A 19073-nucleotide genomic window follows, 5' to 3' on the forward strand; every position below is an offset into this window, starting at 1 on the left:
AACTTAAGCAATGGGCACATGCAGGTTTAAGACACCTTTCTCTCTGCTTTTGCAAATTTTTGTAATTGTCTATTTTGAAAAAGAAAATGTTAAAAGTAAATGAAACTTCACAAAACCAACCAACCCCCCCACAAACTCACCCTGTATATATCATTTTCACATCAGACTTAAACGACAGTGTATGTGTTTATTTACTGGGAGAACTGCCTTAAAGTATTAAATGACATTCGAGGACTGGGAGCAGTGGCTCACACCTGTATTCTCAGCACTGCAGGAGGCCAAGGCAGGAGGGTCACCTGGGGTCGGGAGTTTGAGACCAGCCTGACCAACATGGAGAAACTCCGTCTCTACTAAAAATACAAAATTAGCTGGGCGTGGTAGCAGATGCCTATAATTCCAGCTACTTGGGAGGCTGAGGCAGAAGAATCAGTTGAACCTGGGAGGCAGAGGTTGCAGTAAGCTGAGATTGTGCCATTGCACTCCAAGCTCTGGGTAACAAGAGCAAAATGTCACCTCAAAAAAAAAAAAAAAAAATCAAAGGTCTTTCAAAATTAAAAAAAAAGTTAATAAAGCTCGTTGTTGAAATAAACACTAATATTACTGGACATTTGAGTACATGAAATCCAAAAGTCATCACTCACCTTTTTCAGAGCACAAGCCTTTATGACTTTTTCATATCGTTCCTTTTCATATTTCTTCCCAAATAAAATATTACTCCTCACAGTTCCTGAGAACACCCAGGGCTGCTGAGAAACATAGGCAATTCTTCCACGCACATTCACCAGCCCATGACTTGGGGCTAATTCCCCGAGTACAGCACTTAACAGTGATGACTGAAATAGATCGTAAAAAAACACATGTTCGGTCAACATGAGACAAGAATAAGCCACTGCAGTGCAGCCTTGCCCAGTGCTGGGAGCTTGAAAAGCATCATTTAATTCATTTAAAAGAGGATCTAGTATGGCACAGGAAGTTGTGATTAAAAATTGGAAATAACATATTGGTCAATGTAAACTAGTAGTTTGTAAGGAATACTAACAGTGGAGTATAACAATCTACCCTTCCCTAATGACTTTCCCTAAATGAGTTTCATTCCCCTAAATGAAATGCTACATGGAACCAAGATCAACTAAGAATGTTGACAGTAATGGAGCAGCCGAGCATGATATATCATTCCTATAGCCAATACTGAAGGCATTGTTCCTGCCTGCAGGTATCCTTTTGGACAAAAACCTTGTTGTAGAAAAGCTATATGTAAATAACATATCGTGGCCAGGCGCAGTGGCTCACACCTATAATCCCAGCACTTTGGGAGGCCAAGGTGGGTGAATCACTTGAGGCCAGGAGTTCGAGACCAGCCCGGCCAACATGGTGAAACTCCATCTCTACTAAAAATACAAAAACCAACCGGGCATGGTGGCACGCATATAATCCCAGCAACTTGGGAGGCTGAGGCATGAGAATTACCTGAACCCGGGGAACTGGAGGTTGCAGTGAGCCTAGACTGCACCACTGCACTCCAGCCTGAGCGACAGAGCAAGACCCCGTCTCAAAAACTAAATATACATCCATCCATATATACATGAATAAATGAATGAATGAATAAAAATAAATAATATATCCTGTGCACTAAGACAGACTTTTTTTTTAATACCCAGCAATGATGTCTCTGGAGAGCAAACTTCAATTGTGAAAGCACTCACTGGTTATAAACCCTTCATCTAGATTTACTGTGTTCCTTTAGAATGCATGAGACTAAGTGAGTATGCACGTTTCCTTCGCATCTTTTACAACACATAGACGTGTCTGTACTCCCCAGTATCAGAGAGCTTGCAATACTGAACTGAAATCATCTGTTTGTATATCTGTCTCATCCAAGATACCAGAAGCTTCTGGAGGGCAGTGGCATCTGGGTCTTGCTTACAGGTGTATCTTTTGCTCCTAACACAGGGCTACACACCTGGCTGCAGGTTTGTTAAATATGTGTTCATGTGACTTGGAGAAGTCATAGTAAAACATGTTGAAAGCTTTGCAGACAAGCCTTCACACCCTCCAGATGTCTTGTAGTATCTAGGATCCACTCTGACAAAAGAAGCTCCCACTTTCTTAGTCTCAATCCATCCTGCATAGTGGTCATATAAACAATTTCCTTCATGAAGATGTCCAACTTCTGGGAGTTCCCAATTATGCAACTTGAAGAACCAAGGGAAACATGCTATGCATTGCCCACATTTACTTTGTCATGTGACCTTCTTGCAAAACTAACATTCCATGTACTGAGAAATGCCGTGCCAAGCATACCCAATTCAAACTTGTGTTGCACAGAACTTTGAGCTCAAACCCAAGAAGTTAATATGACAAGTGGGGTTGCAATAAGCTGCCAAAAGCCATTATAACTCACCTTCCCTGCTCCCACGGGGCCGACCACAGCTAACAATTCACCAGGTCTGACAGTAAAGGAAAGGCCTTGTAGAGTTGGGGTCTCTGATGCCTACAAATTAAAGTTTATAAAATGTGCCCATTTCAATAGTCACACAAATCACTTCAAAATCACTTCAATACAGTAGTCATTGATATATGAACATAACCCAAATCTTTCTCCTTCTTATTTTAAGATATTGTATCCTAGGGTCCTTTTCATACAATCACACTTTTTTGTGGGGTTTGAAACAGTTGGGAATCTTCAGTACCTAAAGCCCATTCCCTTTTACCAGATTTTCAAGTGAACACAGCTCCAGGCATCCACAAAATTCAGATACTAAAAATGACAAGGCAACCTTCCTGAAATGAAAACTCATGCTAACTCACCACAACAATATTCTTTGTTGTTTTTTTTTCACTATAAGTTCCGGGATACATGTGCAGAACGTGCAGGTTTGTTACATAAGTATACATGTGCCATGGTGGTCTTCTGCACCTGTCAACCCATCATCTAGATTTTAAGCCCTACATGCATTAGGTATTGTTCCTAATGCTCTCCCTCCCCGTGCCCCCTACCCATCAACAGGTCCCAGTGTGGGTGTGTGATGCTCCTCTCCCTGTGTCCATGTGTTCTCATTTAAAACAATATTCTTAATATAATATTCAGTATGGGAGCTGTTCAATCACATGTAAGTTTTCATTATGTCCCTTGATTTTAATATTCTATTTCATTAATGTCCACACGGTGGCAGCATGAGTACATGGCATGCCCAATCCTTGGCTAATGGATGACGAAATCTCCACTAATCTTCCCGTTTTCATTTGCTAAAGCATGAACCTCAGTTATGCCCAGCCAGCAAGAAGGCACTTTATACTATAAAGTCATTCTTGGCAAATGAACTTCTACAAACGGTGGTCAACTCTGTAACCAGAGATCTCATTTAACAACAACCAAAAAATGAAGAATAATGAAATTAAGTCTATGTTCATGGTTCAAAGTGAAAGTCTCAGCGTTATACCCAGAGCTTGCATTACCTCTCCCGGGTAAATAGGGAACAGCACAGTAGTCTACTATAAACAGTGAGGTACCCACCATGGCGTACGATCCAACACAAGTGAGGAAGGAATGAAGTACTCATTACAGTATCAGAAACAATGTTCCTAAACAATCTATAAATTCTATGATAACAAGATTCAGGAGTATATGCATGTTTTTACATATACTAAATGCTAAGAAAATTACCAATCACTGCTAATGTTTAAAAAAAAACAAAAGTTGTTTTAGGCATGGCGTGGATTGGCTCATGCCTGTAATTCCAACATTTTGGGAGGCAGACGTGGGAGGATCACTTGAGCCTAGAAGTTCAAGACCAGCCAGGGCAATATAGCGAGAACCCATCTCTTCAGAAAAAAAAAAAAAAAAAAAAAAAAAAACCAGCCAGGCATGGCATGTGTGTGCTGTAGTCCCAGCTACTCATGAGGATGAGGAGGGAGGAATTCTTGAGCACAGGAGGTTGAGGTTGCAGCGAGCCAAGATTGCACCACTCCATGCTAGCCTGCATGACACAGTGGGACCTTGTCTCAAAAAAATAATGTTATTTTACAGGTTATTCTTTAGGAGATCAAACCAAATTCACTACTTTTATACAGAGCTTCTAATTCTTTTCAGTTGAGAGGATTACATGTGTATCAGGGAGAGGGGACAGTTTACCAGTGCATGATAAACCAAAATGAAGAGGTGCCTCTTCTCATACAAGGACAATCAGTACTTTGAATTATCTGTCTTTTAAAAAGCAAGTCAGTTGGTACAAATAAAGAGAGGAATAGCTTTAAATTCAGAGTATAGAAACTCAGCTGTAAAAACTGCCAACGATAAGAACTTTTGTCCAAACCCAGACATCAACACTATCAGACAAAACTTGATACCGCTAAGTGAAGTACAAACAGCTACAATCCGGGAGGAAACCCAAAGTGATTGAACTCTCATATTGATCATCTTCATCTGAATTTCCCACGGATAGATTGGAGGGACCTGACCATGCATGTCTGGTGGGTGGGCATTTAGCAAATTTATCTGAGTCTCAAGTCCTTTCAGAAGGGGCTTTTCCTCCACACAACACGCTTTGGTAAATGCTCATCCACATCATAGAAAAATGATCAAGAGTGAATCAAAGGCAATGCAGCCTCCTCAACTTAGAAAAGGATTCTTTGAAAATGAATCCAGCATCCCTGAAGGGCGGAACACCCTGGGACGATGGTAGAGGGAAGCACACATGAACCCAACCAACCCAAAACCTAAGGACACTGAGCTGGCCCAGCCCACAAACAGGTACTCATCAATCCCCCTCCATCAACCCCCCTCCATGTCTTAAGCGGGCATGTGTGATTAGTAAAATGCCCAAAAGACAGAAAGCACAGCAGGGGAGTAACAGATCAAGATAACCTTCAAAAGGAAACATTTATCTGGAAACGACTTAACGGTCACATACCCAAATAATCCCAAATATTTCTATAAATGGTCAAAGACCACAATGTGTGTGTATGTAAACTGACTCCTTATAAAATGTGTCCCATACCACATTATAGGATAGGCGCAAACCAAAACAATCATGATCACCTTTTAGCACAAAGAAACTAGCGCCAGATTTCATAGGAATTATTTAAAAGTCATCCACAAAAGGCAGGTTTTTCTTTTTTTTTTTTTTTTTGAGACGGAGTTTTGCTCTTGTCACCCAGGCTGGAGTGCTAGGGCGTGATCTCGGCTCACCGCAACCTCCACCTCCTGGGTTCAGGCAATTCTTCTGAAGAGGCAGGTTTTTCATATGTGAGAACCTCTTTCTGTTTTTCTTTCTCTACTCCTTCCTACAGGCCTACAACAATTTCTTTTTTAAAAAAGTAATACATTATTACCTAAGCACTTGGAAAAATAATGTTAAACAAAATGTGACATTTACATGATTTTGTAAGTGCAAACTTGTCACAAATTTTCAAAGTCTTCTTGACTTGGTGCTCTTCCTCTAAAATGTAAAAGGTCTACTCTGTATTCTTCATTAAGCAACATTTGTCTTTTAAGACAACTGAAACCTACTTGTTTATTTCTGTGACTATAAAGGACACAAAAAACACAGCTGGTCAACCTGTCCCTTCCCCCTCCTTTGCAGTATGTCTCTTTCCTAACAAATATTTCTAACTTTACCTGTTTTTACTCAGTTTTGACTGCAAAAGAGTGAGCCACATGCAAAAAACCCAGCTTCCCATCACGGCCCGGGTTCTCTTTAGAGCAGGTTTCTGCCCCACCGGGATGCCCGGGACCCAGCACTGGTGCACTGCAGCCAGAAGGGGGCAGCACTCGACAGATCGGGAGGCTGGGCCCCTTCCAGACACTGAGGCAGGCGGACTGAGCCCCAACTCTGGACTGAACCCTACGCTGAACCCTGGGACAGAGCCGTGAAGAAAGCAGAAGCAAATCCCTGCCCCACAGAGAGTCACAGGCTCCCACAGGGCCACAGACTTTACAGATTAGAGACTCTGCCCAAGCCCATTTGTTTTATAAATTAGACCTAGGCTGGTGGGAAGACCTTCCCTCCAATAGTAACTGGTCTGTCCAGCAGGGCTGCTGCTGGGGACTGTCTTTCTCCTAAATCCCAGCCCTGCACACCCTCTTTCCTCCGCAGCATCTCCCCAAAAGCCCCAGTGTCTGTGCCCTTCCTCCCACCCAAGCGCTCTCACCCACATGACCCCCGTAATAATCCCTGGCAGTATGGGGCATAATCACCCGGAGACAAGGCCCAGAAAACAGGATGGAGTGTGCTCTTTACAGTGCAACTGTCAACATTCTCTAAGAAACGAAAAACAACAAAACAGCCCATTTTACAATGTTGCAGAGTTTGGTACAAAACAAATTTGCAAATGGGACCTACACAGTGTATGGTGGCTACCTCAGTGCCTGCCTCTAATTCAACAGCATTCACTCCCAGTGCTTTTTTCTAATGGATGTTCATAGAGCTTTCTGTCAATGCTTAAAGTATATTAGCGCAGTGGCTCATGCCTGTAATCCCAGCACTTTGGGAGGTCAAGGTGGGCGGATCACTTGAGGCCAGAAATTCAAAACTAGCCTGGCCAACATGGCAGAAACCCCGTGTCTACTAAAAATACAAAAATTAGCCAGGCGTGGTGGAGCATGCCTGTAATCCCAGGTACTCGGGTGGTTGAGGCAAGAGAATTGCTTGAACCTGGGAGGTGAAGGTTGCAGTGTGCCACTCCAGTCTGGGCAACAGAGCGAGACACTGTCTCTGGAATGAATGAATGAAATGTATTAGGGTGGGAATGGCAACAGGTAAGGAGAAACAGTAAGGTCAGGTGGTGCACAAGATGCAATGGTGTTCTATATATTTGGGAACACATTGTTTTGTTGCTAGAGATGGCAGAAATTACATCAGAATTAGGCGCACATGAAACAGGGAGGGCGATACTTAGAGCCAAGGGCATGTGGAGAAAGAAAGTCTGGAGTCTAGAGAGTGTTGACATTGGTACCACAGGAGACGGCAGACGTGATGGGGCTGGGCGGGAGCTGCTCAACCACCTATTGGCTCTTGGCTCCAGCAAACTACACTATAACTCAGTCACAAACATCAGCCACAAAAGCACCAGAGAGGAGAGGATCTGCTCACCACCAGCACCGCCCACCTGCTTTAAGCAGCCTGAGCAGTCCCTGCGCCATTGGAAGAGCCCCTGGCCCTCTGGTCCCAATTCTTGCTCACAGTCAGGTCTCTGGGCTTTGCTCCTGGCAGGCATCATCTCTGGCCCCAGTGTGTAGCTTCCTGCCATGGCTGATCTCGGGGTGGCCTCCTCCACTGCTGCTTTCCCTCTGTGTTGGTTCTTTCATCACCTCTGTAATGAATTCCCTGCACAATATTCCATCTCCCATGCTGTTCTGTTTTCCAGTCTAACACAGACTGAGACAAGCGGATTCACAGAGGACTATGGACTCAGGTGAGCATAACCACAGAACCAGCCCAATAACAGGAACTGTTTCTCAGTTGCCATGGATCCCAGGTTGCAAGGTACATCGTCTGAGCATTCCCAAATGAACTGAATATGCAACCATGGGCAGAACCTGAGTGCTAGGACCAAAGAAGGAGGAGCGAGTTCACAGGCAGATGCCTCATGGCATGATCCAGAATCTGATCAGATCCAGTGCTGGCATCACTTCACTGCAAGATCCAAGCGGACCACGCCTCATTACCCTCTGCCCATAAAACCTGCCCCATCCCCCAGCTAGGGAAGACAAATTTGAGCATTGCCTCCTGTCTCCTTGCCAGGCAACTTATAATACAGCCTTTCTTTTCCTGAAAAGCCGGAGCCACAGCAGTGGCCTCTATGAGCACTGGGCAGGGAGCCCACTGCTTCCTTGGAAGCATGAGGAGGGCACTGGAGTTGTGGATAGCAGGAGATACACCGAGCCTTAGTACTTCCTGTGGGTGGTCCCTGCTGCTGTTTCTATTTGCCTAAATGTCAAAAGTAAACCAAGTGTTGAAAAATCCCTGTAGCCTTGCCTGAACTACCTGTCTGCTTGCCACATGGTGAAACTCTTCAATCAGGAATCCACAGAGCTTGCCTGGGCAGCCTGCAGCTAGCCCTCTGCCTTAGGCTGCCACCAAAGCAGCTGGTACCACCCAGATGCTTAGAACAGGGAAGCCCCACCCCAACCCTGTGGCAAAATCCAAGTCGTGGGCTTTTTCAATATGTAATAAGATGACCTGCAAACAGTAAGGTGAAAACGTGCACTGATACCCCAGTCTCTATTAATTTACAACGTACTCAGTAGTTAACCCATTCCATGCTGCACCCCAGTCTGTCTAATCCTATGAAATCCAGTATTGCCAATGTCTAAACTTAGTGACATTTAGGTTAGAATGAGGTAATGCTTTCAATGGGTTTTTTCAAAAATGAGATAAAATACAGCTGGGCATGGTGGTTCACACCTATAATCCCAGCACTTTGGGAGGCTGAGGCGGGCCGATTGCCTGAGGTCAGGAGTTCGAGACCAGCCTGGCCAACATGGTGAAACCCTGTCCCTACTAAAAATACAAAAATTACCCGGGTATGGTGGCAGGTGCCTGTAATCCCAGCTACTTGGGAGACTGAGGCAGGAGAATCGCTTGAACCAGGGAGGCAGAGGTTGCAGTGAGCCAAGATCACGCCACTGTACTCCAGCCTGGGCAGCAGAGCAAGACTCCATCTCAACAAAAAGAAAGAAAATGAGATAAAATACAAATTGTCAAATCCCTAAGTCTGATTTCATACCTACTTTCTATTTATTGCCAAACTTACTCCTAATTTTGAGAATCTTTGTAACATACTTTCAGTAAATGAGCAAGCCATATTTTTATACCACGTGTAACATCTCAAAGTTCTCTATTAAACCAATGTCACTCATTATGTATTCGCAGTCATGATCTCGCAATTAAAAATATGTTACCTTATCCCAAAAGGCAGTAAAATCCTGCACATGCACCATGTTTTTACCATCTGACGGCAGCTGACGGTTGCGCTGTGATATCTCATCAAGCAGCAAAAAGTTCTAAAGAGAGTAAGAAAAACACAGACCGTTTAAATTACAGAAACAAGAGTCATCACTTCCACGGAATCTGCAACACGAAACTTTATGCAGCCTACAGATCATTTTGCCAACCGTATTTAAAGTATCGGTTCACATCAGCATATGCTATTTCTTTAATAAACATATAAAGAGTTTGTGGCCATGAACCATCTTTATAATTTTAGGAACTATCTGTGTCTTTTCTTTTCAACAAGTATACTGGTTCCTAAACAAACAGAAAATACTGCTTTGAGGTTGAGCACATTTAGAGATTGCACATTTCCACTGCTGGACTTTTGTGTTACTAACGGTGAACATGGGAGTTGCCTGGAAGCGCTCTGATGAATATTTCATGAATCCTCATCATGTGCCAAGCCCCGTGCTGGATGCTGGCAACACGGATGTTGAGGCCATTCCCAGCTTTCAGGAAGTGAGTTAGCCCAGAAGGGTAGGCAGGAAACACAGGGCAGAGCCTGTGAAAGCAGCCCTCACTCGGGCTGGTCACTTAGATTCAACTGGCCTTTCTCCTCCCTCGTGCGTGTCAAATTGACATATAACTTATTCACTGTCACTTAAGTCACTGTTCTAAAAACTAAAACTAAAAATAAAAAAGCCCTCATTTCATTTCTAGCTCTTAAAACATATTTTATAAGCTTCTTTTCACAATCACTTTTTTTTTTTTTTTTTTTGAGACAGAGTCTCACTCTGTCTTCCAGGCTGGAGTGCAGTAGCACAATCTCGGCTCACTGTGACCTCTGCCTCTGCCTTGGGTTCAAGTGATTGTCCTGCCTCAACCTCCCCAGTAACTGGGATTACAGGCACCTGCCACCATGCCTGGCTAATTTTTTGTATTTTTAGTAGAGATGGGTTTTCACCATGTTGGTCAGGCTGGTCTCAAACTCCTGGCCTCAAACAGTCTGCCCACCTCGGCCTCCCAGAGTGCTGAGGTGTGAGGCACCGTGCTCGACCTACACTTATCTTTTTTCCTTAGTCAGTATCCCCTCCTTGACAGCAGGAATAGCGCAACCTTTCACTTCCTGCTGTTTTCCACACTAGTTAGCAACTATACAAGGCAACTTAACTGAATAAAACAAAGTTGGCCAGGTGCGGTGGCTCAAGCCTGTAATCGCAGCGCTTTGGGAGGCCGAGGCGGGTGGATCACAAGGTAAAGAGATCAAGACCATCCTGGTCAACATGGTGGAACCCTATGTCTCTACTAAAAATACAAAAATTAGCTGGGCATGGTGGCGCGTGCCTGTAATCCCAGCTACTCAGGAGGCTGAGGCAGGAGAATTGCCTGAACCTGGGAGGTGGAGGTTGTGGTGAGCCGAGATTGCGCCATTGCACTCCAGCCTGGGTAACAAGAGCGAAACTCCGTCTCAACAAAAAAAAAAAAAAACAAGAAAGTCCTGCTAACCATAGCAAACCTAACATAATGATATATAGGGAACTCCCTTCTGCCCCTCATATGGTACGTATCATTCAATGAGAGAAGCTACAGTGGTTTAGAAACAGAATAAACCACCTACATCACCCCCACCCCATCCAAAATTTTGTAGATGTGGCAAAAGTGGTCAGCTCTCCTCAAAATCTGCTCTCAGTTTTCTGTAGTTAACAAAACTCCCAATTTTTAGCCAATGCATAGCAGCCTGGAATAAGGACCATGCTTCCCAGCCCCCAGTGTAGCCAGAGGTAGCCATGTGACTTAAGTTCAGCCCAGTGGAAAGAGACGAGGTCCAGGAAACTTCCTATACCCCAACGTTCAGGCCTTGGAAGCTGCCTGGACAGCTTCCCCTCCAAAATCCACATGTTGAAACTTAGTGGCCACTGTGGTGGTAGTAAGAGGTATTTAGGCCATGAGGGCTCCTCCCACATGAATGGCATTAAGGACCCTGTAAAGGAGGCTGCAGGCAGGAGGCAGCCCTCTAGCCCTTCCGCCTTCTGCCCTATAAGGACACAGCATTCCTCCCGTCTGGAATATGCAGCATCAAGGCACCACCTTACAAGCAGAGTGCAGGTCACCAGAAAACCGAACCTGCCAGTGCCTTGATCTTGGACTTCTCAGCCTCCAGAGCTGTGGGAATTTCTGTTTTTCAAAAGTTACCCAACGTGTAATTTATGTGTATCCATCACAGACTAAGACACCCCCCAAAAAGATAAAGTCATAATCTCAGTACCTCAAAGGTGACATTTGGAAATGGAACCGTTACAGATGTAATTAATTAAAATGCAGTTATACTGGAATAGGGAGGGCCCTAAACCTAACATGATCAGTATTTCTCTAAGAAAAGAAGAAAGAGACTCAATTTCCCTTGTTTTCAGCCACTGTGTTTGTGGTACTTTGTTCCAGCAGCCCTCGCAAACTCATATGGAAACTTAGGAGGATTTTGCATGAGAAAATAAACCACGTGTGTAAATGGCTGTTACATGGATGTTTTGCAAACCACTGGCAACTCTGAAGCAACTGAAATGAGCATGGAACATGTTTTAGAGAAAAAACACTTAAATAAATCATCCACTTAAAAAAAACACTTAAATAAATCATCCATTTAAGGACTCAAAGGATGTTGAAAATTGTCAACATCCTTTGAGTCCTTAAAATTTTTATCTGTGACTTCACAGGGCTACACATTTTTTACTGCAATGTTACACTTCAAAAGAACAAAAACTGAAAATGAAAACTTTCTTCTATGCAGGAAAAGAAAAATACATTCCTTTCTTCTATATAGGAAAAGAAAAAAAGTCAGTGTTTCTCTCAAAGACACTGCAAGCAGAAGATGCTGTCTGTTCATCCGCTCCCTCGCTATCCACCCACCAGCCATACTGAGAGCCTATTAAGGATCGGACACTGCTAGTTCTCACTGCAGAAGCCCATGTCTGGCACAGCAGAGAGGGCACAGACAATTGCTGGCCCGAAGATTCTGCTGCAGGCTTCACCACAGCATCTCTGCTTCCTCCCTCCACACCACCTATTCCATGGTTAACCAGATAACGATCTGGGCCTAATCTGTCACAAGTCACCATATCTCAAGAAATGACCCAACTAGGCCAGGCATGGTGGCTCACGCCTATAATCCCAGCACTTTCAGAGACCAAGGCAGGCAGATCACTTGAGGTCAGGAGTTTGAGACCGGCCTGGTCAACATGGCAAACCCCCGTCTTTACTAAAAATCCAAACCTTAACTGGACTTGATGGCACACGCCTGTAGTCCAAGCTACATGGGAGGCTGAGGTATGAGAATTGCTTGAACCCAGGAGGCGGCGGTTGCAGTGAGCTGAGATCGCACCACTGCACTCCATCCTGGGCAACAGAGCAAGACCCTATCGCAAAACAAAATAAAACGAAAAGAAATGACCAATTTCACAAGTTTACTGACTGCTAATCATGTGTGATACTGATACAACTTTTTCACTGGTCCCTTCTCCAGCATCCCCAACACAACCAAACTGATCCCAAACACCACTCTCTAAAGATCTTCTTAAAACACCTCTAATAATTGACACCATGCTTCAAACTCTTCCAGGACCCAGCAGCATGACATTCACACTCCCAAAGTAGCCTCTGCCTTGATTCCCTGAGTATTCATCCCACCCTGTCCTTCAGGGCCCATCTCAAAGACTAATCCTGCCGGAAACCAGCTCAAGGTGGCAGCAGCTGGTATTGAAACTGAGTTATGCACAGGGCAGAGATGCGTCCCCCACACTGCACTTACAGACACACTCATCTGCATGAACACTATCCTGCACCTGGGGTCAGCTCCTCACAGATACATGCTACAGTCATAACAGTCTGTAGGATTGGCTTAAATTATTCAAACCATCAGCTATGTCAGTTAGCACAGCAACAAGCAAGAGGTTATACATCTTATTAATCTTGTCTAGACTGAATAAAATTCTGATTTTAGCTGAAGTGTGTGACCAAGACATCAAATTTATTATTCTGTATGTGCATGTTGGAACAGAAGTTCCCCACCTTCAAAACCAAAAACTATGCACACAGTACCTCTATGGAGCACTGGTGAATAAATGGATCTGAGTAGAGAAAGACATGCTAATTGTTCAGTGGTTAAGTGAGACTCCATTCAACACATGAATGGCTTGTAAAGGTGCTGGAAGGGCTGGCTGGACCTTCTCTCATCACTCAGGAGGATGAAAAAGCTGAAATGACATTGCCAAAACAGCAATGAAGTGCATCCCCGGAACAGGTCCCTAGGGGAAGTATCTGACAGCAGAACTCAGTCAAAGAGATCAAATTCAGGGTGGACGGTTGGCAAAAACTGAAGCAGCTTTGTGAACAATATAACCTCAGAGACACGTTTTACTGGACGTGGAAGTCATTGAAGACTTCCAGTGCTTTGCCGTTAAGATAAGTTCTCTTAAAATCCTATTGGACTTGCTCTATGCCAAGATCATCAGTCCTTTCCTTAATAAAACAAAAACAGATAGAGTTTCTTGGACCTAAAAGCTTCACAATAAATGTTTCATTTTCTGTACATGGAAAAAAGGAAACTGAAAAGTATGAGTAAGAAAGACAATGGATTAAAGACTTAAATGTAAAACCTAAAACCATAAAAACCCTAGAAGAAAACCTAGGCAGTACCACCCAGGACACAGGCTTGGGCAAAGACTTTATGACTAAAACACCAAAAGCAATGCAACAAAAGCCAACATTGACAAATGGGATCTAATTAAACTAAAGAGTTTCTGCACAGCAAAAGAAACCATCATCAGAGTGAACAGGCAACCTACAGAATGGGGGGAAATTTTTGCCATCTATCCATCTGACAAAGGGCTAATGTCCAGAATCTACAAAGAACTTAAACAAATTTACAGGAAAAAAAACAACCACATCAAAAAGTGGGCAAAGAATATGAACAGACACTTCTCCAAAGAAGACAATTATGCAGCCAACAAACATATGAAAAAAGCTCATCATCACTGTTCATTAGAGAAATGCAAATCAAAGCCACAATGAGACACCATCTCATGCCAGTGAGAATGGCAATCACTAAAAAGTCAGGAAACAACAGATGCTGGAGAAGATGTGGAGAAATAGGAATGCTTGTACACTATTGATAGGAGTGTAAATTAGTTCAACCATTGTGGAAGACAGTATGGTGATTCCTCAAGGATCTAGAACAAAAAACACTATTTGATCCAGCAATCCCATTACTGGGTATATACCCAAAGGATTATAAATCATCCTACTATAAAGACACATGCACATGTATGTTTACTGCAGCACTATTCACAATAGCAAAGACTTGGAAGCAACCCAAATGCCCATCAATGATAGACTGGATAAGAAAATGTGGCACATATACACCATGAAATACTTTACAGCCATAAAAAAGGAGTTCATGGTCTTTGCAGGGACATGAATGAAGCTGGAAACCATCATTCTCAGCAAACTAACACAGGAACAGAAACTGAACACCGCATGTTCTCACTCATAAGTGGGAGTTGAACAATAAGAACACATGGACACAGGGAGGGGAATATCATACACCGGGGACTGTTAGAGGGTGAGGGGCAAAGGGAGGGAGAGCTTTAGGACAAATGCAATGCATGTGGGGCTTAAAACCTAGGTGATGGGTTAATAGGTACAGTAAACCACCATGACACATGTATATCTATGTAACCAGATCTGCATGTTCTGCACATGTATCCTAAAACTTAAAGTAAAATAAAAAATATAAATATAAATATATACTTTAAAAAAGAAATTTAACATCACAATGTTTCTAAACTCTATGTGTCTGCCAAGCTCTGGTGTATCTTTGGTCAAGGCTCACTTAATTCTGATCGCCTGGTCAGTATACCCGGCAGACCTATTCCTCCTCTCCTCATGCCATTTTCACATTCTCATTGTTCATTAACATATGCACATGAGAAACAAGGAAGAAAGTGAACATTGGATCTATTCATTACACTCATCATTTACAACCTCCATTTTTAGAGAAATAGGAAAGGAGGCGGAACCAGGCAGAACCCATCAGTGGGTCTCGTAGCAAACATCTGTACAGTTCTAAAGCATTCCAGACTTCAAAGCCAAATTCATCCCCAAATCTGGTCTTCTTTTAGTATTCCCTATTCCAGTAAACCCAGATGATTTTCCAAAACAAAAGTAGACCCTGATCCTTCTCCCTCCCCTTGCCCCACACCCAAATCAGGACATGTTCCCAGTGACTTTCAAATCTATCCAAGGCTCTCTACTTGGCCTGAGTCTGAATCAAATAATCATCTTCCTGGACTGTTTCCTCCATCAGCCTCCTGACATATCTCCCTGCCTCTACTCTGGGACCCCAATGCATTCCCCAGGCTGCAGCCAGAGTGAACTAAAAATATGTGGATTTTCTTGAACATTAAGAACTTTTCTCACATTTTCTGTGGGTGATCCCCCACGAAAATGCAGGACATCAGCCTCCTGGCTGCCCCAAGCCCCCTCCCTTCCAGAGCCCTTCCCCATCTCTCTCCACTACCACACACGCAATGCTGGAGGCTATTTCTTGAGCTTTCGCAGGAAGCATAGCAACTCCACAATGGCGCTGGCAGCTCTACCAAACCACCTCATGGTACCTTGGACATTGCCTTCCAAAGACAATGACACATGAGCATGGATTTTAATTATGTGGTTACTTATTAACCCCACTTGATTCCCAGGAGGAAATTCTGAGCAGGAAGGACTTCTGGGCGTTGGCTTATCATTGTATCTAAGCATCCATCACAGTGCCAGCTAGGTGTTCAATTACATTGTGGAGTCAATGACTAAGTGAATGAACCAATTCCAAACTTAACCCCCAAAAGCCTAGCATGGACCAAGACAGGTATCTGGATTCTTTCTCTCAACTGATTTTTAGACTTAAGTGATCCTGATGTCTTTCAGATTTGCTACACGTATTTTGACCTAGTGTGCTTTTTCATCACACAACTCAGGCAATGGGTCCCAAAGACAGCATATTTTCAGAAAGATACTGGGCTCCAGCCAATGCCTGGTGAAGCAGAATCTCCAACGTGTAATAATTTAGTTTATCAGCATGTCGGGTAATTCTGATGAACTTGGGGACAAAATGGGTCACAGGAACCATTCAGGTTGAAAAAACACAGTCAAAGACCTAAAGGAAGAAAAAACAAAAACTAAACTAAACTAAGCCTCCAACAGTGACTTCAACGCCACCATGAAGGAGTTCTCCACGCTAACACCAATGCTTTCTTACCAGTTACGCCTGGCCATCTGTTTCTCTTTTACTGAAAATCACTACTGCTGAACTCCAGGCCCACCTTCCCACCAGAAACTATGCACATGAGGGGAAATTAAGGTTTCCTGCCCAAGTCGAAGAGGCATCCTTTATCTGGACACGAGTACCTTGCCAAAGTTAGCCAGTGGAAAATGTAAAATTCCCAGCCGGTCGTTTTATTTTACTGCATGCATACATCTGTCTACACAAACAGGAGTTTCAAGCCTTAGACAACATTGAGTTGCACTTTAGCGGAAAATAAATTTTAAAAATCTTAAGGATTTCTGCCCTACCGCATACTGGACCACAATTCTTTGAAAATTGACCTCTCTCTTTCTCTCTCTCTCTCTCTTTCCCTAATTAACAATGATCTCCTGTCTGGTCCAAGGTCACATTTCTGTTTTCCAGGAGTGTCTGATGAAGCTGTGAGTTTGTTGCCAGGAAGAATACTCAAACTTCTCACGCTCATATTTGATTGTCAGCTGTCTCCAGCCAGCATTTCTAAACCAGGATCCTTTGTTGAGGCTTGTGAAGAATTTTTTAGAAAGTACCCCCAAGATAAGTGTTCCCTGTTGACAGCGGGACTGTTTCCACACAGTAGGTCTGTGCTGAATGTGCGTGGAGCCGTGCCCACGATGCCCACAGGCCAGAGTCTGTGCTGCTGACTCTGACCCCTGTGCTTGGGAGAACCGTGCCTATTGCTGAGTCTACAACCAAATTTGATTGTGAAGAAAAAGGTCATTCATAGCTGTTGGACACTGAGTCACATAGAGGGACAGATAGTGGCTGAGGACACCTTATCTCTCATATGCTTAAGGGGATTAGATCTGCTGGTGGGACAGGAAGATGAAGAAACCTGTGGCTCTAAACCTGGAATTTCCAGCCCTCAGTCTCAGTTGTCCATGTCCTCAATTGTATGTTTCTTGGAAATGTGGACCACATGGGTTAGAGGTGAAGGAGCTTGGGAAGCTTTGACGGTCCCTCTCATCTCCCTTGGTTATATAACGCACTCTTCTACACCTACCTTATTAGAGTTTCTGCTCTGCAAACATATCTGATCTCTAAATTAGGGACATTTGGAAGTGCAGACAGATGCAGGAGCTCGTTCATCTAGATTTTTTTTCTACCACTTGAAGCAGTGAACACATCTCTGCAAGGCTCAGAATTTCAAGTGACAGGATTTGGGGGTTTAAATGAAAACCAAATCTTTGGATAAACCACGATACAAGAGGGAAGCTTCACAGGTTTCCCTGCTGCTTGGGTCTCAGTCAGGACTGACTCAGCCAGTCTCAGGCTCCTGGAGACCTCCTGGGAGGTCTGCACTAGGAAACCCTTAAAAAAAAAGAAAATTGTCTGCAGGATCCCTTCCATGCCACACTCTGATGTGTGACATAATTCAGCAGAGAATGACAGTCATCACTTCCCACTAAAACAATGCTCAGTTGTTAGGCATTTGCCAAGTCTCATAGATATAATGAAGCTAGAAGTTGACTTCACTTACACATTTTCTGAGCACCTGCAATCTATGCATAATATAAAGATGAATGAGGCATTGTGTCTGCCTTTATAAGTTGAGAGTTTAGGAAGGGAAAGAAATCTATATACAAACAGCTTCAATTATAAGGGGAAAATGAGGACAGAGTCACATATGGAGAGCCCAAAAGAAGAGATGAGGATTAAAGAGTGTGTGATAGGCTGGATGCAGTGGCTTATACCTGTAATACTAGCACTTTGGGATGCCAAAGCAGGTGGATCACTTGAGTTCAGGAGTTCGAGACCCAGCCTGGCCAACTTGGTGAAACCTCATCTCTACTAAAAATACAAAATTAGCCGGACTTGGTGGCTCATGCCTGTAATCCCAACTACTGGGGAGGCTGAGGCAGGAGAATTGCTTGAACCCAGGATTTAGACGCTGTAGTGAGCTGAGACTGTGCCACTGCACTCCAGTCTGGGTGACAGAGCAAGACTCCATCTCAAAAAAAAAAAAAAGACCATGTGATAGTTAATTTTATGTGTCAGCTTAGCTAGGCCACAGTCCCCAGATATTTGGTCAAATATGTCTGGATATCAATGGGAAAGTATTTTTCAGTTGAGATTGGGAAAATGTGGCACATGTACACCATGGAATATTATGCAGCAATCAGAAATGATGAGTTTGTGTCGTTTGTAGGGACACGGATGAATCTGGAGAACATCATTCTCAGCAAACTGACACAAGAACAGAAAATAAAATACCGCATATTCTCACTCATAGGCAGGTGATGAAAAATGAGAACACATGGACACAGGGAGGGGAGTACTAAACACTGGGGTCTATTGGGGGGAAAAGGGGAGGGCCAGCGGGAGGGGGAGCTTGGGAGGGATAGCCTGGGGAGAAATGCCAAATGTGGGTGAAGGGGAGAAAGGAAGCAAAACACACTGCCATGTGTGTACCTATGCAACTGTCTTGCATGTTCTGCACATGTACCCCAAAACCTAAAATGCAATAAAAAATTAAAAAAAATAAATAAATAATAAATTAGAATATGTTATAAATAAAAACATATTTTGGTGCTTTTTTTCTATGCTTTGTATCATAAAATTTTTATTAATTATATAATAATGTATACTTTTTGTTCACTTGCTCTCCTTTTGGCATGTACTTTATTATATATCACATATTATAGCTACATTATATTATATATCATATATTATAGCTATATCATATTATATATCACATATTATAGCTATATCATATGATACAGAATATCATATTCTGTATATTACGAATATACAGAAAAAAAATAAAATAAAAAAATAAATCTACAGACTTT

The 19073-nt window shown here is 43.2% G+C and overlaps 1 protein-coding gene across 7 annotated transcripts in view; it reads right to left on the reverse strand.

Annotated features, from left to right (window-relative positions):
• The window catches only part of ABCC4 (ATP binding cassette subfamily C member 4 (PEL blood group)), a 291898-nt gene that overhangs the window by 162912 nt on the left and 109913 nt on the right, over window positions 1–19073 (reverse strand). For 5 of the 7 annotated variants that reach the window (XR_008475284.2, XM_017969971.4, XM_054242433.2 and 2 more), the window contains 3 exons: window positions 8903–9004; window positions 2402–2491; window positions 642–833 (listed from right to left, as the gene is read on the reverse strand). Coding sequence is in view for 6 of the 7 variants with exons in the window: in XM_017969971.4 (XP_017825460.1) it covers window positions 642–833; window positions 2402–2491; window positions 8903–9004 (384 nt within the window). In the remaining variant the exon portion in view is untranslated. The remainder of the gene's footprint in view (window positions 1–641; window positions 834–2401; window positions 2492–8902; window positions 9005–19073) is intronic. The other 2 variants (XM_078367131.1, XM_054242467.2) reach the window with 1 other exon arrangement.

This window comes from Callithrix jacchus, chromosome 1 (assembly GCF_049354715.1).
Source record: "Callithrix jacchus isolate 240 chromosome 1, calJac240_pri, whole genome shotgun sequence".
In the NCBI taxonomy this organism is placed as follows: Eukaryota; Metazoa; Chordata; class Mammalia; order Primates; family Cebidae; genus Callithrix; species Callithrix jacchus.